Raw genomic sequence first — 24,484 nt, 5'->3', positions numbered from 1 at the left:
TCCCCTGTGCTAGGTAACATGACCCCTGTCCTAGGTAACATGTCCCCTGTCCTAGGTAACATGTCCCCTGTGCTAGGTAACATGTCCCCTGTCCTAGTTAACATGTCCCCTGTCCTAGGTAACATGACCCTGTCTAGGTAACATGTCCCCTGTCCTAGGTAACATGTCCCCTGTGCTAGGTAACATGTCCCTGTCCTAGTTAACATGTCCCCTGTGCTAGGTAACATGTCCCTGTCCTAGGTAACATGTCCCCTGTCCTAGTTAACATGTCCCCTGTCCTAGGTAACATGACCCCTGTCCTAGGTAACATGTCCCCTGTGCTAGGTAACATGACCCCTGTCCTAGGTAACATGTCCCTGTCCTAGGTAACATGTCCCCTGTCCTAGGTTACATGTCCCTGTGCTAGGTAACATGTCCCCTGTGCTAGGTAACATGTCCCTGTCCTAGGTAACATGTCCCCTGTCCTAGGTAACATGTCCCCTGTCCTAGGTAACATGTCCCCTGTCCTAGGTAACATGTCCCCTGTCCTAGGTAACATGTCCCCTGTCCTAGGTAACATGACCCCTGTCCTAGGTAACATGTCCCCTGTCCTAGTTAACATGTCCCCTGTCCTAGTTAACATGTCCCCTGTACAGTAGCTTCATAGCGTGTCTCCTAAAACCAAATGCCAAATTGAAAATGTGCATAGTCTGAGGGTTGTGGCATCTGTATTGAGGATCGGGAGGGCCGTTTGGCTCTAGAAAAACAGAGCATCATGGTTCTTCAGATCTTCCAATAGGATTGTCTTTCCTGCATTACTGTACTACCAGCCAGGGGTGACAGACAGACCTGGAGTTGAGCTCTACTTTCTCAGCGTCCCAGCGTCCCTGCAGCTGCATGGCTTCCCTCAGCTTGTCCCTGAGCTGCCTTTCCAGCTCTGACACCTCCAGGCCACTAGGGGCGATGTGCGGTGTGACGCTGGCCTCCAGAGACATACAGGCCACATGTAGACTACGGCTCGCAGTCACACACTCCCCACGTATATCAGTCAGACTCCTACAGACAGAGGGACATGGTTAACGTGTCAGACTCCTACAGACAGAGGGACATGGTTAACGTGTCAGACTCCTACAGACAGAGGGACATGGTTAACGTGTCAGACTCCTACAGACAGAGGAACATGGTTAACGTGTCAGACTCCTACAGACAGAGGAACATGGTTAACGTGTCAGACTCCTACAGACAGAGGGACATGGTTAACGTGTCAGACAGACTCCTACAGACAGAGGGACATGGTTAACGTGTCAGACTCCTACAGACAGAGGAACATGGTTAACGTGTCAGACTCCTACAGACAGAGGGACATGGTTAACGTGTCAGACTCCTACAGACAGAGGGACATGGTTAACGTGTCAGACTCCTACAGACAGAGGAACATGGTTAACTCGTCAGACTCCTACAGACAGAGGAACATGGTTAACGTGTCAGACTCCTACAGACAGAGGGACATGGTTAACGTGTCAGACTCCTACAGACAGAGGGACATGGTTAACGTGTCAGACTCCTACAGACAGAGGAACATGGTTAACGTGTCAGACTCCTACAGACAGAGGAACATGGTTAACGTGTCAGACTCCTACAGACAGAGGAACATGGTTAACGTGTCAGACTCCTACAGACAGAGGGACATGGTTAACGTGTCAGACTCCTACAGACAGAGGGACATGGTTAACGTGTCAGACTCCTACAGACAGAGGAACATGGTTAACGTGTCAGACTCCTACAGACAGAGGGACATGGTTAACGTGTCAGACTCCTACAGACAGAGGGACATGGTTAACGTGTCAGACTCCTACAGACAGAGGAACATGGTTAACGTGTCAGACTCCTACAGACAGCGGGACATGGTTAACGTGACAGACTCCTACAGACAGAGGAACATGGTTAACGTGGCAGACTCCTACAGACAGAGGAACATGGTTAACGTGTCAGACTCCTACAGACAGAGGAACATGGTTAACGTGTCAGACTCCTACAGACAGAGGGACATGGTTACAGACAGAGGAACGTGTCAGACTCCTACAGACAGAGGGACATGGTTAACGTGTCAGACTCCTACAGACAGAGGAACATGGTTAACGTGTCAGACTCCTACAGACAGAGGGACATGGTTAACGTGTCAGACTCCTACAGACAGAGGAACATGGTTAACGTGACAGACTCCTACAGACAGAGGGACATGGTTAACGTGACAGACTCCTACAGACAGAGGGACATGGTTAACGTGTCAGACTCCTACAGACAGAGGGACATGGTTAACGTGACAGACTCCTACAGACAGAGGGACATGGTTAACGTGTCAGACTCCTACAGACAGAGGGACATGGTTAACGTGTCAGACTCCTACAGACAGAGGGACATGGTTAACGTGACAGACTCCTACAGACAGAGGGACATGGTTAACGTGTCAGACTCCTACAGACAGAGGAACATGGTTAACGTGACAGACTCCTACAGACAGAGGGACATGGTTAACGTGTCAGACTCCTACAGACAGAGGGACATGGTTAACGTGTCAGACTCCTACAGACAGAGGGACATGGTTAACGTGTCAGACTCCTACAGACAGAGGGACATGGTTAACGTGTCAGACTCCTACAGACAGAGGGACATGGTTGCGTGTCAGACTCCTACAGACAGAGGGACATGGTTAACGTGTCAGACTCCTACAGACAGAGGGACATGGTTAACGTGTCAGACTCCTACAGACAGAGGGACATGGTTAACGTGTCAGACTCCTACAGACAGAGGGACATGGTTAACGTGTCAGACTCCTACAGACAGAGGGACATGGTTAACGTGTCAGACTCCTACAGACAGAGGAACATGGTTAACGTGTCAGACAGAGGGACATGGTTAACGTGACAGACTCCTACAGACAGAGGGACATGGTTAACGTGTCAGACTCCTACAGACAGAGGGACATGGTTAACGTGACAGACTCCTACAGACAGAGGGACATGGTTAACGTGACAGACTCCTACAGACAGAGGGACATGGTTAACGTGTCAGACTCCTACAGACAGAGGGACATGGTTAACGTGACAGACTCCTACAGACAGAGGACATGGTTAACGTGACAGACTCCTACAGACAGAGGGACATGGTTAACGTGTCAGACTCCTACAGACAGAGGACATGGTTAACGTGTCAGACTCCTACAGACAGAGGGACATGATTAACGTGTCAGACTCCTACAGACAGAGGACCATGGTTAACGTGTCAGACTCCTACAGACAGAGGGACATGGTTAACGTGTCAGACTCCTACAGACAGAGGGACATGGTTAACGTGTCAGACTCCTACAGACAGAGGGACATGGTTAACGTGTCAGACTCCTACAGACAGAGGGACATGGTTAACGTGTCAGACTCCTACAGACAGAGGGACATGGTTAACGTGTCAGACTCCTACAGACAGAGGGACATGGTTAACGTGTCAGACTCCTACAGACAGAGGAACATGGTTAACGTGTCAGACTCCTACAGACAGAGGAACATGGTTAACGTGTCAGACTCCTACAGACAGAGGGACATGGTTAACGTGTCAGACAGACTCCTACAGACAGAGGGACATGGTTAACGTGTCAGACTCCTACAGACAGAGGGACATGGTTAACGTGTCAGACTCCTACAGACAGAGGGACATGGTTAACGTGTCAGACAGACTCCTACAGACAGAGGAACATGGTTAACGTGTCAGACTCCTACAGACAGAGGAACATGGTTAACGTGTCAGACTCCTACAGACAGAGGAACATGGTTAACGTGTCAGACAGACTCCTACAGACAGAGGGACATGGTTAACGTGTCAGACTCCTACAGACAGAGGACATGGTTAACGTGTCAGACTCCTACAGACAGAGGGACATGGTTAACGTGTCAGACTCCTACAGACAGAGGGACATGGTTAACGTGTCAGACTCCTACAGACAGAGGGACATGGTTAACGTGTCAGACTCCTACAGACAGAGGGACATGGTTAACGTGTCAGACTCCTACAGACAGAGGAACATGGTTAACGTGTCAGACTCCTACAGACAGAGGAACATGGTTAACGTGTCAGACTCCTACAGACAGAGGAACATGGTTAACGTGTCAGACTCCTACAGACAGAGGGACATGGTTAACGTGTCAGACTCCTACAGACAGAGGAACATGGTTAACGTGTCAGACTCCTACAGACAGAGGAACATGGTTAACGTGTCAGACAGACTCCTACAGACAGAGGAACATGGTTAACGTGTCAGACTCCTACAGACAGAGGGACATGGTTAACGTGTCAGACTCCTACAGACAGAGGGACATGGTTAACGTGTCAGACTCCTACAGACAGAGGGACATGGTTAACGTGTCAGACTCCTACAGACAGAGGAACATGGTTAACGTGTCAGACTCCTACAGACAGAGGGACATGGTTAACGTGTCAGACTCCTACAGACAGAGGGACATGGTTAACGTGTCAGACTCCTACAGACAGAGGGACATGGTTAACGTGTCAGACTCCTACAGACAGAGGGACATGGTTAACGTGTCAGACTCCTACAGACAGAGGAACATGGTTAACGTGTCAGACTCCTACAGACAGAGGAACATGGTTAACGTGTCAGACTCCTACAGACAGAGGAACATGGTTAACGTGTCAGACTCCTACAGACAGAGGGACATGGTTAACGTGTCACACTCCTACAGACAGAGGGACATGGTTAACGTGTCAGACTCCTACAGACAGAGGGACATGGTTAACGTGTCAGACTCCTACAGACAGAGGACATGGTTAACGTGTCAGACTCCTACAGACAGAGGAACATGGTTAACGTGTCAGACTCCTACAGACAGAGGGACATGGTTAACGTGTCAGACTCCTACAGACAGAGGACATGGTTAACGTGTCAGACTCCTACAGACAGAGGGACATGGTTAACGTGTCAGACTCCTACAGACAGAGGGACATGGTTAACGTGTCAGACTCCTACAGACAGAGGGACATGGTTAACGTGTCAGACAGACTCCTACAGACAGAGGGACATGGTTAACGTGTCAGACTCCTACAGACAGAGGGACATGGTTAACGTGTCAGACTCCTACAGACAGAGGGACATGGTTAACGTGTCAGACTCCTACAGACAGAGGAACATGGTTAACGTGTCAGACTCCTACAGACAGAGGGACATGGTTAACGTGTCAGACTCCTACAGACAGAGGGACATGGTTAACGTGTCAGACTCCTACAGACAGAGGGACATGGTTAACGTGTCAGACTCCTACAGACAGAGGGACATGGTTAACGTGTCAGACTCCTACAGACAGAGGGACATGGTTAACGTGTCAGACTCCTACAGACAGAGGGACATGGTTAACGTGTCAGACTCCTACAGACAGAGGAACATGGTTAACGTGTCAGACTCCTACAGACAGAGGAACATGGTTAACTCGTCAGACTCCTACAGACAGAGGAACATGGTTAACGTGTCAGACTCCTACAGACAGAGGGACATGGTTAACGTGTCAGACTCCTACAGACAGAGGGACATGGTTAACGTGTCAGACTCCTACAGACAGAGGAACATGGTTAACGTGTCAGACTCCTACAGACAGAGGAACATGGTAACCCTTGGTCAAATCTCCATAACTGAGTAAGTATGTTTGCGAAAACAGAAAACAGACCTAAAGTCAGTTTTGACAGAGGGACAGTGGTTGTTCATTCAGACTGTTGTACAGAGAGGACAAGATGGATTTGCCTGTCAGACTCCTCCAGACAGAGGAACATGGGCGCTGTTCACGTGTCAGACTCAAACACAACAGACAGTGTACGGACATGGTTCAACTGTTGTTGGTGTTTATACAGTTATTACATTAGAGGGACATTATATAATACATGTGTCACTAGCCACTTTGTTTACAGACTCAGGGACATACGTATATACTGTGTCATCATCTACTGCATCTTTAGTAATAAATGGATCATAGGTTAACGCAACTTTGTTTCAGACTCATCTCATATGTATATACTGACTCAAACATGGCCTATGCCGTTCAGACTCCTACAGACAGAGGAACATTCATTCATATATCCTTATGTACAAATTCTTTAACTTGTGTCTATAAGGTCCTAGTTTTGGACAGAGGAACATGGTTATTACGTGTCAGAACTACAGACAGAGGAACATGGTTAACATCTCAGACTCCTACAGACAGAGGGACATGGATTTGATTTGATTTGACTCCTACAGACAGAGGAACATGGTTATCGTGATGGAGACTCCCTACAGACAGGGGACATGGTTACACGTGTCAGACTCCTACAGACAGAGGGACAGGTTAACGTGTCAGACTCCTACAGACAGAGGGAACATGGTTAACGGTCAGACTCCTCAACAGACAGAGGGACATGGTTAACGTATCATGATGGACTCCTACAGACAGAGGACATGGTTAACGTGATCAGACTCCTACAGACAGAGGGACATGGTTATCATGATGGATGACTCCTACAGACAGAGGAACATGGTTAACATGATGTCAGACTCCTACAGACAGAGGGACATGATTAACGTGATCAGACTCCTACAGACAGAGGGACATGGTTAACGTGTCAGACTCCTACAGACAGAGGGACATGGTTAACGTGTCAGACTCCTACAGACAGAGGAACATGGTTAACGTGTCAGACTCCTACAGACAGAGGACATGGTTGGTGCCTCAGACTCCTACAGACAGAGGAACATCATGATGGATGCCTGTCAAACAGAAAACAGACCTAAAGTCTTTAGTTTTGAAGTTGTGGCCCAGTGGTTGTTCATTAGGAAAAAGGGACTGTTGTATCCTATTGAGGACAAGATGGATTCTGCCTGTAGGACTTAAGCTCCATAAGCTCACGTTGAACTGGGCGCTGTTTCACGTTTGACCCCGAGCCTCAAACACAAGGTATTTCTGTCCGCAAGCAGAGCAGTGTACGCTACAACTAATTACTCAACTGTTGTTGGTGTTTATACAAGTTATTACATTATATATTATACATTATATAATACATGTATCACTAGCCACTTTGTTTACATACTCATCTCATACGTATATACTGTACTCTATATCATCTACTGCATCTTTATGTAATAAATGTATCACTAGCCACTTTAACGATGCAACTTTGTTTACATACTCATCTCATATGTATATACTGTACTCAATACCATCTACTGTATCTTGCCTATGCCGTTCTGTACCATCACTCATTCATATATCCTTATGTACAAATTCTTTATCCCCTTACACTTGTGTCTATAAGGTAGTAGTTTTGGAATTGTTAGCTCGATTACTTGTTGGTTATTACTGCATTGTCGGAACTAGAAGCACAAGCATTTCATGATGGATGCCACTCAACAGAACATCTGACTAACCACATGATGGATGTGACAAATAAAATGTGATTTGATTTGATTTGATGACTAAAGCCTCGTGTTCAACTTCAGCCTTTATCATGATGGATGCCTCCGTCAACAGACCAGGGGCATCCAGAGACAACCTTTATCATGATGGATGCCTCCGTCAACAGACCAGGGGCATCCAGAGACAACCTTTATCATGATGGATGCCTCCGTCAACAGACCAGGGGCATCCAGAGACAACCTTTATCATGATGGATGCCTCCGTCAACAGACCAGGGGCATCCAGAGACAACCTTTATCATGATGGATGCCTCCGTCAACAGACCAGGGGCATCCAGAGACAACCTTTATCATGATGGATGCCTCCGTCAACAGACCAGGGGCATCCAGAGACAACCTTTATCATGATGGATGCCTCCGTCAACAGACCAGGGGCATCCAGAGACAACCTTTATCATGATGGATGCCTCCGTCAACAGACCAGGGGCATCCAGAGACAACCTTTATCATGATGGATGCCTCCGTCAACAGACCAGGGGCATCCAGAGACAACCTTTATCATGATGGATGCCTCCGTCAACAGACCAGGGGCATCCAGAGACAACCTTTATCATGATGGATGCCTCCGTCAACAGACCAGGGGCATCCAGAGACAACCTTTATCATGATGGATGCCTCCGTCAACAGACCAGGGGCATCCAGAGACAACCTTTATCATGATGGATGCCTCCGTCAACAGACCAGGGGCATCCAGAGACAACCGTCCCCAGTGAGGAGAGAGGGATGGATGGATTGGTTCATGGGGTTCAGAGAGCGGAGGAGCGGAGGACTGGAGGGATACATGTGTGATCCTGATCCAGGTTCTGGTGGGAGTCTGGATGGTGGTATGGACTGGGGGGGGATCCCAGGGTAGCTGGAGGGAAACTGGAGGGGTCTCGAGGGGTGTCTGGTGAATGTTTGGACGGTTCCTGGACGGGGGCTTGGAGGGGGGCTGACAAGGTCGCCACACTCACCTGTCAGCGAAGCTCCTGAGCTGGGTGAAGGTGCTCCGTAGGGAGGCTGCCTGGCGCCACAGGGCCCTCACACGGGCCTGCTCACGACCCACCCGGAAGGCACACGTCTGGGGAGGGAGACAGGAGGGAGACAGGAGAGAGACAGGTCATGGGAGGGAGACAGGAGAGAGACAGGTCATGGGAGGGAGACAGGAGGGAGACAGGTCATTGGAGGGAGACAGGAGAGAGACAGGTCATGGGAGGGAGACAGGAGGGAGACAGGTCATGGGAGGGAGACAGGAGGGAGACAGGAGAGAGACAGGTCATGGGAGGGAGACAGGAGAGAGACAGGTCATGGGAGGGAGACAGGAGGGAGACAGGTCATGGGAGGGAGACAGGAGCGAGACAGGTCATGGGAGGGAGACAGGAGGGAGACAGGAGAGAGACAGGTCATGGGAGGGAGACAGGAGAGAGACAGGTCATGGGAGGGAGACAGGAGGGAGACAGGTCATGGGAGGGAGACAGGAGGGAGACAGGTCATGGGAGGGAGACAGGAGGGAGACAGGAGAGAGACAGGTCATGGGAGGGAGACAGGAGAGAGACAGGTCATGGGAGGGAGACAGGAGGGAGACAGGTCATGGGAGGGAGACAGGAGGGAGACAGGAAGGAGTCAGGAGGGAGACAGGTCATGGGAGGGAGACAGGAGGGAGACAGGTCATGGGAGGGAGACAGGAGGGAGACAGGAAGGAGTCAGGATGGAGATGGGTGCTGTCTAACCTTGAGACTACTATAGCTATAGACTCTCATGTCATCTGTGTCATCTGTGACAGCCACCACAGAACGTTCCCCAAACGTTCTCATCAGGTTCCCAGAGAATATAATAACACAACGTACCAGTAATGTTTTTCCCAGCTAACCAACATTGGTCCTGTTAATGTTCCCAGAACATTCGTTCGGTTGCGGCAAACGTTCTTATAGAATAAAAAGCTGTCCAGTCGATACCACAACATCTTCAGCATGTACATTTGTAGCTGCTTAAAGGATAATATAGGACATCTGCATTTGAGAACTGTATCGTAGGACTATTATCGACTATTAGGACATTTACTACTACTGAACAACATCCTCGCTGAGAGAAGTCTAGACTTCCTCCGCCTCAATGACACTTGGCATCAGCCCAACGAGTACATTTCTCCCAACCAATGCACTCCATCTAGCTAGACATACCTAGACAGTCCTACCTAGGTGGTGATTGACTCCGCTGTCCTGGCGTCGTGAGGGAGTTTGTTCCACCATTGGGGGGCCAGAGCAGCGAACAGTTTTGACTGGGCTGAGACTGGGCTTTTTTTTCCCAGTACGGTTACCATGGCAGTACGGTCGCCATGGCATTACGGTCGCCATGGCAGTAAGGTCAATCAGGAATTCCATGGTTCCTTTTTTAGGCTTCGCAGACATAACTAACCCCGGGAAATACTGGTATCTGTCTTATTCACCTTCCCTTCACCCATCCTCTTGATAGGCTGTCTACTTCTGGGTCCATGGAGAATACGGGCACCTCCTCCCAGCTGCCCACTGCACTGAGGCTAGGAAACACTGTCACCATCGATAAATCCGCGACAATTGAGAATCTACGGCTGGCCATGCTTTCCACCTGGCTACCCCTACCCCGGTCAACAGCCCTGCGCCCCCCACAGCAACTTGCCCAAGCCTCCCCCATTTCTCCTTCCCCCAAATCTAGATAGCTGATGGTCTGAAAGAACTGCAAAATCTGGACTCCTACAAATCAGCCTGGCTAGACAATCTGGATCCTCTCTTTCCAAAATTATGATCATTGACAATTTGAAGGTACTTAATTGCCACCCAGAAATAATTTGATTTTGAGATTTTTAAAAATGGCTGTCTTTGTCACGCCCTGACCTTAGAGAGCCATTTTATTTCTCTATTTGGTTAGGTCAGGGTGTGATGTGGGGTGGGCATTCTATGTTTTGTTTTCTATGTTTCTTTATTTCTATGTTTTGGCCGGGTATGGTTCTCAATCAGGGACAGCTGTCTTTCGTTGTCTCTGATTGGGAACCATACTTAGGTAGCCCTTTTTCCCTCCTTTCAGTGTGAGTAGTTGTCTTTGTTAGGGGCACTACAGCCCTTGTAAGCTTCACGGTCGTTTCTGTTATTTCTTGTTTTGTTGGTGACATTTGAACTAATAAAAGAAAATGTACGCTCACCACGCTGCACCTTGGTCTCATTCCGACGACGGCCGTGACAATATTGGACCTTTAAATCAATAAGGGATTATTGCGTTAAACCTGAATTTATTTTGGTAAATATAAACTCGGCAAAAAAAAGGTCCCTTTTTCAGGACCCTGTCTTTCAAAGATCATTTGTAAAAATCCAAATAACTTTCATTGTTTAAACACTGTTTCCCTTGCTGGTTCAATAAACCATAAACAATTAATGAACATGCACCTGTGGAACAGTCGGAAAGCCACTAACAGCTTACAGACGGTAGACAATTAAGGTCACAGTGATGAACTTAGGACACTAAAGAGGCCTTTCTACTAACTCTGAAAAACACCAAAAGAAAGATGCCCAGGGTCCCTGCTCATTTGCATGAATGTGCCTTAGGCATGCTGCAAGGAGGCATGAGGATGGCATATGTGACCAGGGCAAAACATTTGCAATTCTGTGAGAACCGTTCTGTGAGACGCCTAAGAAAGCGATACAGGGAGACACGGCGGACAGCTGATCGTCCTCGCAGTGGCAGACCACGTGTAACAACACCTGCACAGGATTGGTACATCTGAACAGGCAGGACTGGCAGAAAGTCACTCTTCACTGACCAGTCGTGGTTTTGGTCGGATTCCCGGGTGATGGTCGGATTTACGCTTATCGTCGAAGGAATACACCGAGGCCTGTACTCTGGAGCGGGATCGATTTGGAGGTGGAGGGTCCGTCGTGGTCTTGGCCATGTTCTGTTATAATCTCCACCCGGCACAGCCAGAAGAGGACTGGCCACCCCTCATAGTCTGGTTCCTCTATTGGTTTCTTCTAGCCTTGTGTTTTGGGAACCTTGTTATGTAGCCACACCCTAATAAAATAATAATAAAATATTCTGGGAACCTTTAAAGAACTCAAATAAGGCTGTTCTGTCAACATCAAAGGCTTCTCTTTAGTTTTTGCAACCTGATATACATTTACATTTAAGTCATTTAGCAGACGCTCTTATCCAGAGCGACTTACAAATTGGACATTATCTGACTGTCAACACAACTGGACAATTTGAGTGTTTTGGAAACCTATCCCTTGTCATATCCCCACAATTTTTTCACAACCTACAGAAACATTCTGTGAACCTTTTAAAAGAACATGAACAGACAAAACATGTCCTGGGAACGTTCTTGTAACGTCAGCATGAAAGGATCGTTTGTTTTTTTTTGGTGTTATGAGAACATTTGCCGCGACCTAACGAATGTTCTGGGAACATTCACAGAACCAATTTTTCGTTTGCTGGGTATCAGAGAGCCTGGCGGTTAAGAGCGTTGGGACAGTAACCGAAAAAGGTCGTTGGTTTGAATCCCCGGGCCGACTCGGTGGAAAAAAATCATCAGCTGTGCCCTTTAGCAAGGCATCTAACCCGGTCGCTGTCAATAATGTCTAATCCCTGGCCGTGACCACACTCTCCAAAAGTGTCTCAGGGGATGTTGGGATATGTAAAAAACAACAACACACATTTCCATTTCATACCTCACACTTCTACTTGTTACCCAGTTGTAAATGCAGTGAAACAGGACACATATAACCCCCTGTTTGACATTGAACAGGCTGTTTGCAGCATGAGTTCCTAGAGCCAGAATGTCTTTCTTATTGTTCAGCCTTTGGAATGTTTTCACAGGAAACAACAGCTTGAAAATCATAACAATGAAACGTACGAAGAATGAGGATTAATTGACAAAACAGGATTCTGAATGAAATTCCCACCACATGGGAAAGAAAGAAAGTTGCTCAACGTGAGAGTCTACAATCTACAGAGACTAACGAGACTAGAGTCTACAGAGACTACAGAGACTAGAGAGGCTACAGACACTAGAGAGGCTACAGAGACTAGGAAGGCTACAGAGACTAGAGTATACAGAGAGTAGAGTCTACAGAGACTAGAGTCTACAGAGACGAGAGTCTACAGAGTCTACAGAGACTAGAGTCTACAGAAACTAGAGTCTACAGAGACTAGAGTCTACAGAGACTACAGAGACTAGAGTCTACAGAGTCTACAGAGTCTACAGAGACTAGAGTCTACAGAGTCTACAGAGACTAGAGTCTACAGAGACTACAGAGACTAGACTCTACAGAGACGAGAGTCTACAGAGACTAGAGTCAATAGAGACTAGAGTCTATAGAGTCTATAGAGTCTACAGACACTAGAGTCTACAGCGACTAGAGTCTACAGAGTCTATAGAGTCTACAGAGACTAGAGTCTACATAGACTAGAGTCTACAGAGACTAGAGTCTATAGAGACGAGAGTCTACAGAGGCTAGAGTCTATAGAGACTAGAGTCTACAGAGTCTACTGAGACTAGAGTCTACAGAGTCTACAGGGTCTACAGAGTCTACAGAGACTAGAGTCTAAAGAGACTAGAGTCTATAGCGTCTATAGAGTCTATAGTCTACAGAGACTAGAGTCTACAGAGACTAGAGTCTATAGAGTCTATAGAGTCTACAGAGACTAGATTCTACAGAGACTAGAGTCTATAGAGGGGGGGCATAATTTAATATATATATATATATAGGTCCTGATAGGGGCCCCTGGTTGATAGGGCCCCTGGCTGATAAGGGCCCCTGGCTGATAGGGCCCTCTAGTGTGAATCGGACACAGGGGTTCTCCCTTCTTACCTCTTGTTCTTTGCGCAGCCGAGCATCTTTCTGCTCCAAGTCGTCACTGGCTCTGCGCAGGCTCTCCGTCAGGCTCTGATTGGCTGAGCTCGCCTGTTCCAGCTGTTCTCTGAGCAGGGCGTTTACCTGACTGAGACCGGCACACCTGGGGAACACCGGAACACATGACCTCTATCTGCGTTCCAAATTGAAACCCGTAAAGATAGTGCACAACATTTGACCAAGGCCCCTGACATTTGACCAAGGCCCCTGACATTTGACCAAGGCCCCTGACATTTGACCAAGGCCCCTGACATTTGACCAAGGCCCCTGACATTTGACCAAGGCCCCTGACATTTGACCAAGGCCCCTGACATTTGACCAAGGCCCCTGACATTTGACCAAGGCCCCTGACATTTGACCAAGGCCCCTGACATTTGACCAAGGCCCCTGACATTTGACCAAGGCCCCTGACATTTGACCAAGGCCCCTGACATTTGACCAAGGCCCCTGACATTTGACCAAGGCCCCTGACATTTGACCAAGGCCCCTGACATTTGACCAAGGCCCCTGACATTTGACCAAGGCCCCTGACATTTGACCAAGGCCCCTGGGCCGGCTCAGATCAAAATTACTGCACTATATACATATATATATATATATATAATGTGTAATTCTGGACGCTGAACTTGTTGATACATGACATGAAAAAGATAACCAGCAAATCACAAATGCATTGACGTCCCGAAAAACACGTCCATTATGACTGATAATAATAAAGTTAAGTTATACTTTATTTGCGAGCGTTTGGCCCTCTTTTCTATGACATCATATTACTGCGGACAAAGACTTATTTACAGAACTTCGTTAAGAGTTTAGCTCGTCTTTACATGGTAGTGAGGAGCCAAGTTGGTGCTGTCACCTGTCCACCAGCCATTAACAACCTCTCTCTCTCCCTCCCTGATTCCCTCCCTTCTAAAAACCCTGTCCCACCCCCTACCCCTACCCCCCACCCCCACCCCCTACCCCCATCCCCACCCCCACACCCAACCCCTACCCCCAACCCCTACCCCCACCCCCACCCATACTCCATCAACAGCCAAGTTGGCAGCATCACTTGTCAACCAACCACCAACAGCTGCAAACCTGACTCCCCTAATCTTCCCACAACTCATTCTCCTCGTTCTCGTTCCCCTCCCTCCCTCCCTCCATCCCTCCTAAAACCTTGCTGTCCCCCACCCAAACTCCATCAATCGCGTGGCCACTATATCACTCCTACGTTTACAAGCTTATAAACCCTTTTCTGTGATCCACCCTTGCCAGCCACGCTTACACAGCAGAACACGTGTGACACTTTAATAAAGTCCACGTCAACTCCGTCCTAATTCCTACCAGATTGAGCTCTCTCTCACAGAGTCATTTACAGAAATGTTTACATCATTCTCACGCTGTGTCGTATGCGAAGCCGGCCAACTGTCTATGTTTTCTCCATGTTTTTAAGCTATCTGAGGGGAGTGGAGCGGGTTAGCACTGTGCAGCGAGCCAAACCGAGGCGAAGGGCCACTGAGAGGCTTGGCTACTCACTCTACAGTAGGCCTCATAGCGGAGCTCTGTACAGAGGCTTTAAAACGAACTACCATAGACCTCACGGTGGAGCTCCATGGAGAGGCTTGGCTACTCACTCTGCATTAGGCCTCATGGCGGAGCTCTGTACAGAGGCTTGACTACTCACTGTATAGTAGGTCTCACGGTGGAGCTCCATGGAGAGGCTTGGCTACTCACTGTATAGTGTGCCTCACGGTGGAGCTCCATGGAGAGGCTTGGCTACTCACTGTATAGTGTGCCTCACGGTGGAGCTCCATGGAGAGGCTTGGCTACTCACTGTATAGTAGGTCTCACGGTGGAGCTCCATGGAGAGGCTTGGCTACTCACTGTATAGTGTGCCTCGCGGTGGAGCTCCATGGAGAGGCTTGGAAATGAACTCTAAGTAGGTCTCACGTGAGCAGCTCAGTGTACAAGCTTGGTAACTAACACCACAGTGGGCCTCATGGTGGAGCTCCATGGAGGAGCTTGACTACTCACTGTATAGTAGATCTCACGGTGCAGCTCCGTGCAAAGGGTCGGTAACTAACTCTACAGTAGGCCTCACAGCAGAGCTTTATACAATAGGCCTCACGGTGGAGCTCTATACGGAGCAGCGGAGGCTGGTGGGAGGAGCTATAGGAGGACGGGCTCATTGTAATGGCTGGAATGGAGTGAATGGAATGGTACCAAACCAAGGGAGGCTGCTGGGGGGAGGACGGCTCATTGTAATGGCTGGAATGGAGTGAATGGAATGGTACCAAACCAAGGGAGGCTGCTGGGGGGAGGACGGCTCATTGTAATGGCTGGAATGGAGTGAATGGAATGGTACCAAACCAAGGGAGGCTGCTGGGGGGAGGACGGCTCATTGTAATGGCTGGAATAGATTGCCAGGAACGATGTCAAACACATCAAACATTAATGGAAACCACGTGTTTGACTCCCTTCCATTCATTCCATTCCAGCCATTACAATGAGCCCGTCCTCCTATAGCTCCTCCCACCAGCCTCCTCTGGTGCAGAGAATGTGTCACGCTACAAACAGAGGCTTGGTTACTTACTCTACATTAGGACTCACTAGAAAGCTCCACTCAGATGTGGTTCAGCACCTCTACAGTAGGCCTCACGGCGGAGCTCCATGCTGAGGCTGCTATAAAAGTGATGGGGCCTTGGCAAGAGGGCTGCCAAGCATCTGTCGTAACAATTTCAATTAGAGCTGGTTGGCTCTATAAATCTTGTTTGTTTAAAGGCTGGTGTCAGGTGCAGGGGTTGCTGGGCCCGGTCCCCCGCTCAGTGTGAGACACCGTTAAAGTACTCTGAACGACTGAGCCAACAGGACCGAGCTAATTAACTTTGACAAATTGGATGCCGAAAGCATGTACAGTATAAAGGCTACGCTTCACACTCCCTACTAAGCCAGCCTCCCTCCTGCTGTCATCCTCTTCCCACCCTCCCTCCTGCTGTCCTCCTCTTCCCAGCCTCCCTCCTGCTCTCCTCCTCTTCCCAGCCTCCCTCCTGCTCTCCTCCTCTTCCCAGCCTCCCTCCTGCTCTCCTCCTCTTCCCAGCCTCCCTCCTGCTGTCCTCCTCTTCCCAGCCTCCCTCCTGCTGTCCTCCTCTTCCCAGCCTCCCTCCTGCTCTCCTCCTCTTCCCAGCCTCCCTCCTGCTGTCCTCCTCTTCCCAGCCTCCCTCCTGCTCTCCTCCTCTTCCCAGCCTCCCTCCTGCTGTCCTCCTCTTCCCAGCCTCCCTCCTGCTGTCCTCCTCTTCCCAGCCTCCCTCCTGCTGTCCTCCTCTTCCCAGCCTCCCTCCTGCTGTCCTCCTCTTCCCAGCCTCCCTCCTGCTGTCCTCCTCTTCCCAGCCTCCCTCCTGCTCTCCTCCTCTTCCCAGCCTCCCTCCTGCTGTCCTCCTCTTCCCAGCCTCCCTCCTGCTGTCCTCCTCTTCCCAGCCTCCCTCCTGCTGTCCTCCTCTTCCCAGCCTCCCTCCTGCTGTCCTCCTCTTCCCAGCCTCCCTCCTGCTCTCCTCCTCTTCCCAGCCTCCCTCCTGCTGTCCTCCTCTTCCCAGCCTCCCTCCTGCTGTCCTCCTCTTCCCAGCCTCCCTCCTGCTCTCCTCCTCTTCCCAGCCTCCCTCCTGCTGTCCTCCTCTTCCCAGCCTCCCTCCTGCTGTCCTCTTCCCAGCCTCCCTCCTGCTCTCCTCCTCTTCCCAGCCTCCCTCCTGCTGTCCTCCTCTTCCCAGCCTCCCTCCTGCTGTCCTCCTCTTCCCAGCCTCCCTCCTGCTGTCCTCTTCCCAGCCTCCCTCCTGCTCTCCTCCTCTTCCCAGCCTCCCTCCTGCTGTCCTCCTCTTCCCAGCCTCCCTCCTGCTGTCCTCCTCTTCCCAGCCTCCCTCCTGCTGTCCTCCTCTTCCCAGCCTCCCTCCTGCTCTCCTCCTCTTCCCAGCCTCCCTCCTGCTGTCCTCCTCTTCCCAGCCTCCCTCCTGCTGTCCTCCTCTTCCCAGCCTGGGCACGGAGAAAACAGAGGCAGTCTTTCTCTCTGTTCCATACAAACTACTTCTCAGAAACACTTCTGAGCGGCTTTGGTGTTTTTTTTAAACGATGAAAAGAAAGAGAACGAAACGGGAGCAGAGTTCTAAGGGGATTACTGTACTCATTTCCATAAATGTTTTGCTCTGCGGAACCTCCCTCTACTGCTCTGTGGAACCTCCCTCTACTGCTCTGTAGTACCTCCCTCTACTGCTCTGTAGAACATCCCTCTACTGCTCTGTAGAACCTCCCTCTACTGCTCTGTAGAACCTCCCTCTACTGCTCTGTAGAACCTCCCTCTACTGCTCTGTAGAACCTCCCTCTACTGCTCTGTAGAACCTCCCTCTACTGCTCTGTAGAACCTCCCTCTACTGCTCTGTAGAACCTCCCTCTACTGCTCTGTAGAACCTCCCTCTACTGCTCTGTAGAACCTACCTCTACTGCTCTGTAGAACCTCCCTCTACTGCTCTGTAGAACCTCCCTCTACTGCTCTGTGGAACCTCCCTCTACTGCTCTGTAGAACCTCCCTCTACTGCTCTGTAGAACCTACCTCTACTGCTCTGTAGAACCTCCCTCTACTGCTCTGTGGAACCTCCCTCTACTGCTCTGTAGAACCTCCCTCTACTGCTCTGTAGAACCTCCCTCTACTGCTCTGTGGAACCTCCCTCTACTGCTCTGTAGAACCTCCCTCTACTGCTCTGTAGAACCTCCCTCTACTGCTCTGTAGAACCTCCCTCTACTGCTCTGTAGAACCTCCCTCTACTGCTCTGTAGAACCTCCCTCTACTGCTCTGTAGAACCTCCCTCTACTGCTCTGTAGAACCTCCCTCTACTGCTCTGTAGAACCTCCCTCTACTGCTCTGTAGAACCTACCTCTACTGCTCTGTAGAACCTCCCTCTACTGCTCTGTAGAACCTACCTCTACTGCTCTGTAGAACCTACCTCTACTGCTCTGTAGAACCTCCTTCTACTACTCTGTAGAACCTACCTCTTCTGTTCTGTAGAACCTCCCTCTACTACTCTGTAGAACCTCCCTCTACTACTCTGTAGAACCTCCCTCTACTACTCTGTAGAACCTCCCTCTACTACTCTGTAGAACCTCCCTCTACTGCTCTGTAGAACCTACCTCTACTGCTCTGTAGAACCTACCTCTTCTGTTCTGTAGAACCTCCCTCTACTGCTCTGTAGAACCTCCCTCTACTGCTCTGTAGAACCTCCCTCTACTACTCTGTAGAACCTCCCTCTACTGCTCTGTAGAACCTCCCTCTACTGCTCTGTAGAACCTCCCTCTACTACTCTGTAGAACCTCCCTCTACTGCTCTGTAGAACCTACCTCTACTGCTCTGTAGAACCTCCCTCTACTACTCTGTAGAACCTACCTCTACTACTCTGTAGAACCTCCATCTACTGCTCTGTAGAACCTCCCTCTACTGCTCTGTAGAACCTACCTCTAATGCTCTGTAGAACCTCCCTCTACTACTCTGTAGAACCTACCTCTTCTGTTCTTCCTCCAACATGGCCCGTTTGCTCTGGATGGTTCTGCTGTTGTCCTGAAGCTGTGTTTCTGTCCGGTGCAGGCGGTGGGCTGACGAGTCCAGTTGGGCCTGTAGCTGAACACAACACAGCCACCAGCCCAGATATTTACAGTACGTACAGTTTACTGAGTACGGTGGCCCTAAGGGACAAAGTAGCTTCTAAAATTGAGTTTCCTCCGACTTACTGAGAGTTGTAGTCTTTCTGACTCGGAGGTCTTCTCCAACAGCTGCTCTTCCAGGGCACCACATCTCTTCTTGTACTGAAGCGTCTGGTACAAGACAGACAGTTCATTCAGAAAGGATTCAGACCCCTTGACTTTTCCAGATCGTTATGCTAAATCCTAAAATGGATATAATTGTTTCCCCCCCTCATCAGTCTACACACAACACCCCATAATGACTAATCAAAAACAGTTTTTTTTTTAATGTTTGCTAAATGTTTGCTAAACATAAGTATTCAGACCCTTTATTCAGTACTTTGTTGAAGCACCTTTGACAGCGATTACAGCTTCAAGTCTTCTTGGATATGATACTACAAGCTTGGCACACCTGTATTTGGGGAGTTTCTCCCATTCTTCTCTGCAGATCCTCTCAAGCTCTGTCAGGTTGGATGGGGAGGTTGGCTTTACAGCTATTTTCAGGTCTCTCCAGAAATGTTCGATCGGGTTCAATTCCGGGCTCTGGCTTGGCCACTCAAGGACATTCAGAGACTTGTCCCGAAGCCACTCCTGCGTTGTCTTGGCTGTGTGCTTAGGGTTGTTGTCCTGTTGGAAGGTGAACCTTCGCCCCAGTCTGAGGTCCTGAGCGCTCTGGAGCAGGTTTTCATCAAGGATCTCTCTGTACTTTGCTCCGCTCATCTTTCCCTCCATCCTGACTAGTCTCCCAGTACCTGTCGCTGAAAACATCCCCACAGCATGATGCTGCCACCACCATGCTTCACCGTAGGGATGCTGCCACCACCATGCTTCACCGTAAGGAGGGTGCAGGTTTCCTCCAGACGTGACGCTTGGCATCCAGGCCAAAGAGTTCAATCTTGGTTTCATCAGACCAGAGAATCTTGTTTCTCATGGTCTGAGAGTCCTTTAGGTTCCTTTTAGCAAACTCCAAGCGGGCTGTAATGTGCCTTTTACTGAGGAGTGGCTTCCATCTGTTCACTATACCATAAAGGCCTGATTGAGATGGTTGTCCTTCTGGAAGGTTCTCCCATCTCCATAGAGGAACTCAGAGTGACCATCGGGTTGTTGGTCACCTCCCTGACAAAGGCTCTGAATATTTATGTAAATATAGTATTTCTGTTTTTAAAATAATCTAAAAACCTGCTTTTGCTTTGTCGTAATGGGGTATTGTGATGTCATTATGGGGTATTGTGATGTCATTATAGGGTATTGTGATGTCATTATAGGGTATTGTGATGTCATTATAGGGTATTGTGTGTAGACTGATGAGAAAAAAAAACAATTCAATCCATTTTAGAATGAGCCTGTAACGTAACAAAATGTGGAAAATAGGAATGGCTCTGAATTCCTACTGAATGTACTGTATTACATCACTGTAGTACATCACAATATTATAGAAATACTATAAATCAACGTATATGGTGCTACATCTGTTGCATTCGGCAGACAACACAAGTGTAGCGGTACCAGACCTTATCCACAGATCCTACAGGACAGAACAATATTCCCTGGATCCTGCAGGTCAACAATATTCCCTGGATCCTGGATCCCACAGGTCAATAATATTCCCTGGATCCTACAGGTCAACAATACTCCCTGGATCATACAGGTCAACAATACTCCCTGGATCCTACAGGTCAACAATACTCCCTGGATCCTACAGGTCATCAATACTCCCTGGATCCTACAGGTCAACAATACTCCCTGGATCCTACAGGTCAACAATACTCCCTGGATCCTACAGGTCAACAATCTCCCTGGATCCTACAGGTCAACAATACTCCCTGGATCCTACAGGTCAACAATACTCCCTGGATCATACAGGTCAACAATACTCCCTGGATCCTACAGGTCAACAATACTCCCTGGATCCTACAGGTCAACAATACTCCCTGGATCATACAGGTCAACAATATCCCTGGATCACAGGTCAACAATACTCCTGGATCCTACAGGTCAACAATACTCCCTGGATCCTACAGGTCAACAATACTCCCTGGATCCTACAGGTCAACAATACTCCCTGGATCCTACAGGTCAACAATACTCCCTGGATCCTACAGGTCAACAATACTCCCTGGATCCTACAGGTCAACAATACTCCCTGGATCCTACAGGTCAACAATACTCCCTGGATCCTACAGGTCAACAATACTCCCTGGATCCTACAGGTCAACAATACTCCCTGGATCCTACAGGTCAACAATACTCCCTGGATCCTACAGGTCAACAATACTCCCTGGATCCTACAGGTCAACAATACTCCCTGGATCCTACAGGACATCAATACTCCCTGGATCCTACAGATCAACAATATTCCCTGGATCCTACAGGACAGAACAATATTCCCTGGATCCTACAGGTCATCAATACTCCCTGGATCCTACAGGTCAACAATACTCCCTGGATCCTGCAGGTCAACAATACTCCCTGGATCCTACAGGTCAACAATATTCCCTGGATCCTGGATCCCACAGGTCAACAATATTCCCTGGATCCTACAGGTCAACAATACTCCCTGGATCCTACAGGTCAACAATACTCCCTGGATCCTACAGGTCAACAATATTCCCTGGATCCTACAGGTCAATAATATTCCCTGGATCCTACAGGTCAACAATACTCCCTGGATCCTACAGGTCAATAATACTCCCTGGATCCTGCAGGTCAACAATATTCCCTGGATCCTACAGGTCATCAATACTCCCTGGATCCTACAGGTCATCAATACTCCCTGGATCCTGCAGGTCAACAATACTCCCTGGATCCTACAGGACAACAATACTCCCTGGATCCTACAGGTCAACAATACTCCCTGGATCCTGCAGGTCAACAATACTCCCTGGATCCTACAGGTCATCAATACTCCCTGGATCCTACAGGTCAACAATACTCCCTGGATCCTACAGGTCAACAATACTCCCTGGATCCTACAGGTCATCAATACTCCCTGGATCCTACAGGTCAACAATATTCCCTGGATCCTGGATCCTACAGGTCATCAATACTCCCTGGATCCTACAGGTCAACAATACTCCCTGGATCCTACAGGTCAACAATACTCCCTGGATCCTACAGGTCATCAATACTCCCTGGATCCTACAGGTCAACAATACTCCCTGGATCCTACAGGTCAACAATACTCCCTGGATCCTACAGGTCAACAATACTCCCTGGATCCTACAGGTCAACAATACTCCCTGGATCCTGGATCCTACAGGTCAACAATACTCCCTGGATCATACAGGTCAACAATACTCCCTGGATCCTACAGGTCAACAATACTCCCTGGATCCTACAGGTCAACAATACTCCCTGGATCATACAGGTCAACAATACTCCCTGGATCCATACAGGTCAACAATACTCCCTGGATCCTACAGGTCAACAATACTCCCTGGATCATACAGGTCAACAATACTCCCTGGATCCTACAGGTCAACAATACTCCCTGGATCCTACAGGTCAGGGCAATACTCCCTGGATCATACAGGTCAACAATACTCCCTGGATCCTACAGGTCAACAATACTCCCTGGATCCTACAGGTCAACAATACTCCCTGGATCCTACAGGTCAACAATACTCCCTGGATCCTACAGGTCAACCCTCCTGGATAGGCAGGTCAACAATACTCCCTGGATCCTACAGGACATCAATACTCCTGGATCCTGCAGGTCAACAATACTCCCTGGATCCTACAGGACATCAATACTCCCTGGATCCTACAGGTCAACAATATTCCCTGGATCCTACAGGACAGAACAATATTCCCTGGATCCTACAGGTCATCAATACTCCATGGATCCTACAGGTCAACAATACTCCCTGGATCCTGCAGGTCAACAATACTCCCTGGATCCTACAGGTCAACAATATTCCCTGGATCCTGGATCCCACAGGTCAACAATATTCCCTGGATCCTACAGGTCAACAATACTCCCTGGATCCTACAGGTCAACAATACTCCCTGGATCCTACAGGTCAATAATATTCCCTGGATCCTACAGGTCAATAATATTCCCTGGATCCTACAGGTCAACAATACTCCCTGGATCCTACAGGTCAATAATACTCCCTGGATCCTGCAGGTCAACAATATTCCCTGGATCCTACAGGTCATCAATACTCCCTGGATCCTATACAGGTCATCAATACTCCCTGGATCCTGCAGGTCATACAATACTCCCTGGATCCTACAGGACAACAATACTCCCTGGATCCTACAGGTCATCAATACTCCCTGGATCCTCAGGTCAACAATATTCCCTGGATCCTGGATCCTACAGGTCATCAATACTCCCTGGATCCTACAGGTCATCAATACTCCCTGGATCCTACAGGTATTCAATACTCCCTGGATCCTACAGGTCATCAATACTCCCTGGATCCTGCAGGTCAACAATACTCCCTGGATCCTACAGGACAACAATACTCCCTGGATCCTACAGGTCATCAATACTCCCTGGATCCTGCAGGTCAACAATATTCCCTGGATCCTACAGGTCATCAATACTCCCTGGATCCTACAACAATACTCCCTGGATCCTGCAGGTCAACAATACTCCCTGGATCCTACAGGTCATCAATACCCCCTGGATTAAAACCTCAGGTCAACAATACTCCCTGGATCCTACAGGTCAACAATACTCCCTGGATCCTACAGGTCATGCAATACTCCCTGGATCCTACAGGTCATACAATACCCCTGGATCCTGCAGGTCAACAATACTCCCTGGATCCTACAGGTCAACAATACTCCCTGGATCCTACAGGTCAACAATACTCCCTGGATCCTACAGGTCAACAATACTCCCTGGATCCTGCAGGTCAACAATACTCCCTGGATCCTGCAGGTTCAATACTCCCTGGATCCTAATGGCAATATTCCCTGGATCCTGCAGGTCAACAATATTCCCTGGATCCTACAGGACAATAATATTCCCTGGATCCTACAGGTCAACAATACTCCCTGGATCCTAGGTATAATATTCCCTGGATCCTACAGGTCAACAATATTCCCTGGATCCTACAGGTCAACAATATTCCCTGGATCCTACAGGTCAATAATATTCCCTGGATCCTGCAGGTCAATAATATTCCCTGGATCCTACAGGTCAACAATACTCCCTGGATCCTGCAGGTCAACAATATTCCCTGGATCCTACAGGTCAATAATATTCCCTGGATCCTACAGGTCAATAATATTCCCTGGATCCTGGATCCTACAGGTCAACAATACTCCCTGGATCCTGGATCCCACAGGTCAACAATACTCCCTGGATCCTACAGGAGAGAACAATACTCTCTGGATCCTGCAGGACAACAATACTCCCTGGACCAGTCAAGTCCAGGGCAGAGACAGCAGCCATCTCACAGTTGTCTCTTCAATAGGTTGAACCCCC

The 24,484-nt window shown here is 48.9% G+C and overlaps 1 protein-coding gene across 2 annotated transcripts in view; it reads right to left on the bottom strand.

Moving 5' to 3' along the window:
- crocc2 (ciliary rootlet coiled-coil, rootletin family member 2) overlaps window positions 1–24,484 on the bottom strand; it is a 207,308-nt gene that overhangs the window by 123,155 nt on the left and 59,669 nt on the right. For both annotated transcript variants that reach the window (XR_008075929.1, XM_052475603.1), the window contains exons 5-9: window positions 19,090–19,173; window positions 18,864–18,979; window positions 13,300–13,444; window positions 8,437–8,543; window positions 829–1,035 (exon numbers count right to left, since the gene is read on the bottom strand). Coding sequence is in view for 1 of the 2 variants with exons in the window: in XM_052475603.1 (XP_052331563.1) it covers window positions 829–1,035; window positions 8,437–8,543; window positions 13,300–13,444; window positions 18,864–18,979; window positions 19,090–19,173 (659 nt within the window). In the remaining variant the exon portion in view is untranslated. The remainder of the gene's footprint in view (window positions 1–828; window positions 1,036–8,436; window positions 8,544–13,299; window positions 13,445–18,863; window positions 18,980–19,089; window positions 19,174–24,484) is intronic.

The sequence above is a fragment of the Oncorhynchus keta genome, chromosome 22 (assembly GCF_023373465.1).
Source record: "Oncorhynchus keta strain PuntledgeMale-10-30-2019 chromosome 22, Oket_V2, whole genome shotgun sequence".
Classification (NCBI taxonomy): Eukaryota; Metazoa; Chordata; class Actinopteri; order Salmoniformes; family Salmonidae; genus Oncorhynchus; species Oncorhynchus keta.
The sequence above is the reverse complement of the archived record's forward strand: the minus strand, read 5'-3'. Positions and strand labels throughout refer to the sequence as shown.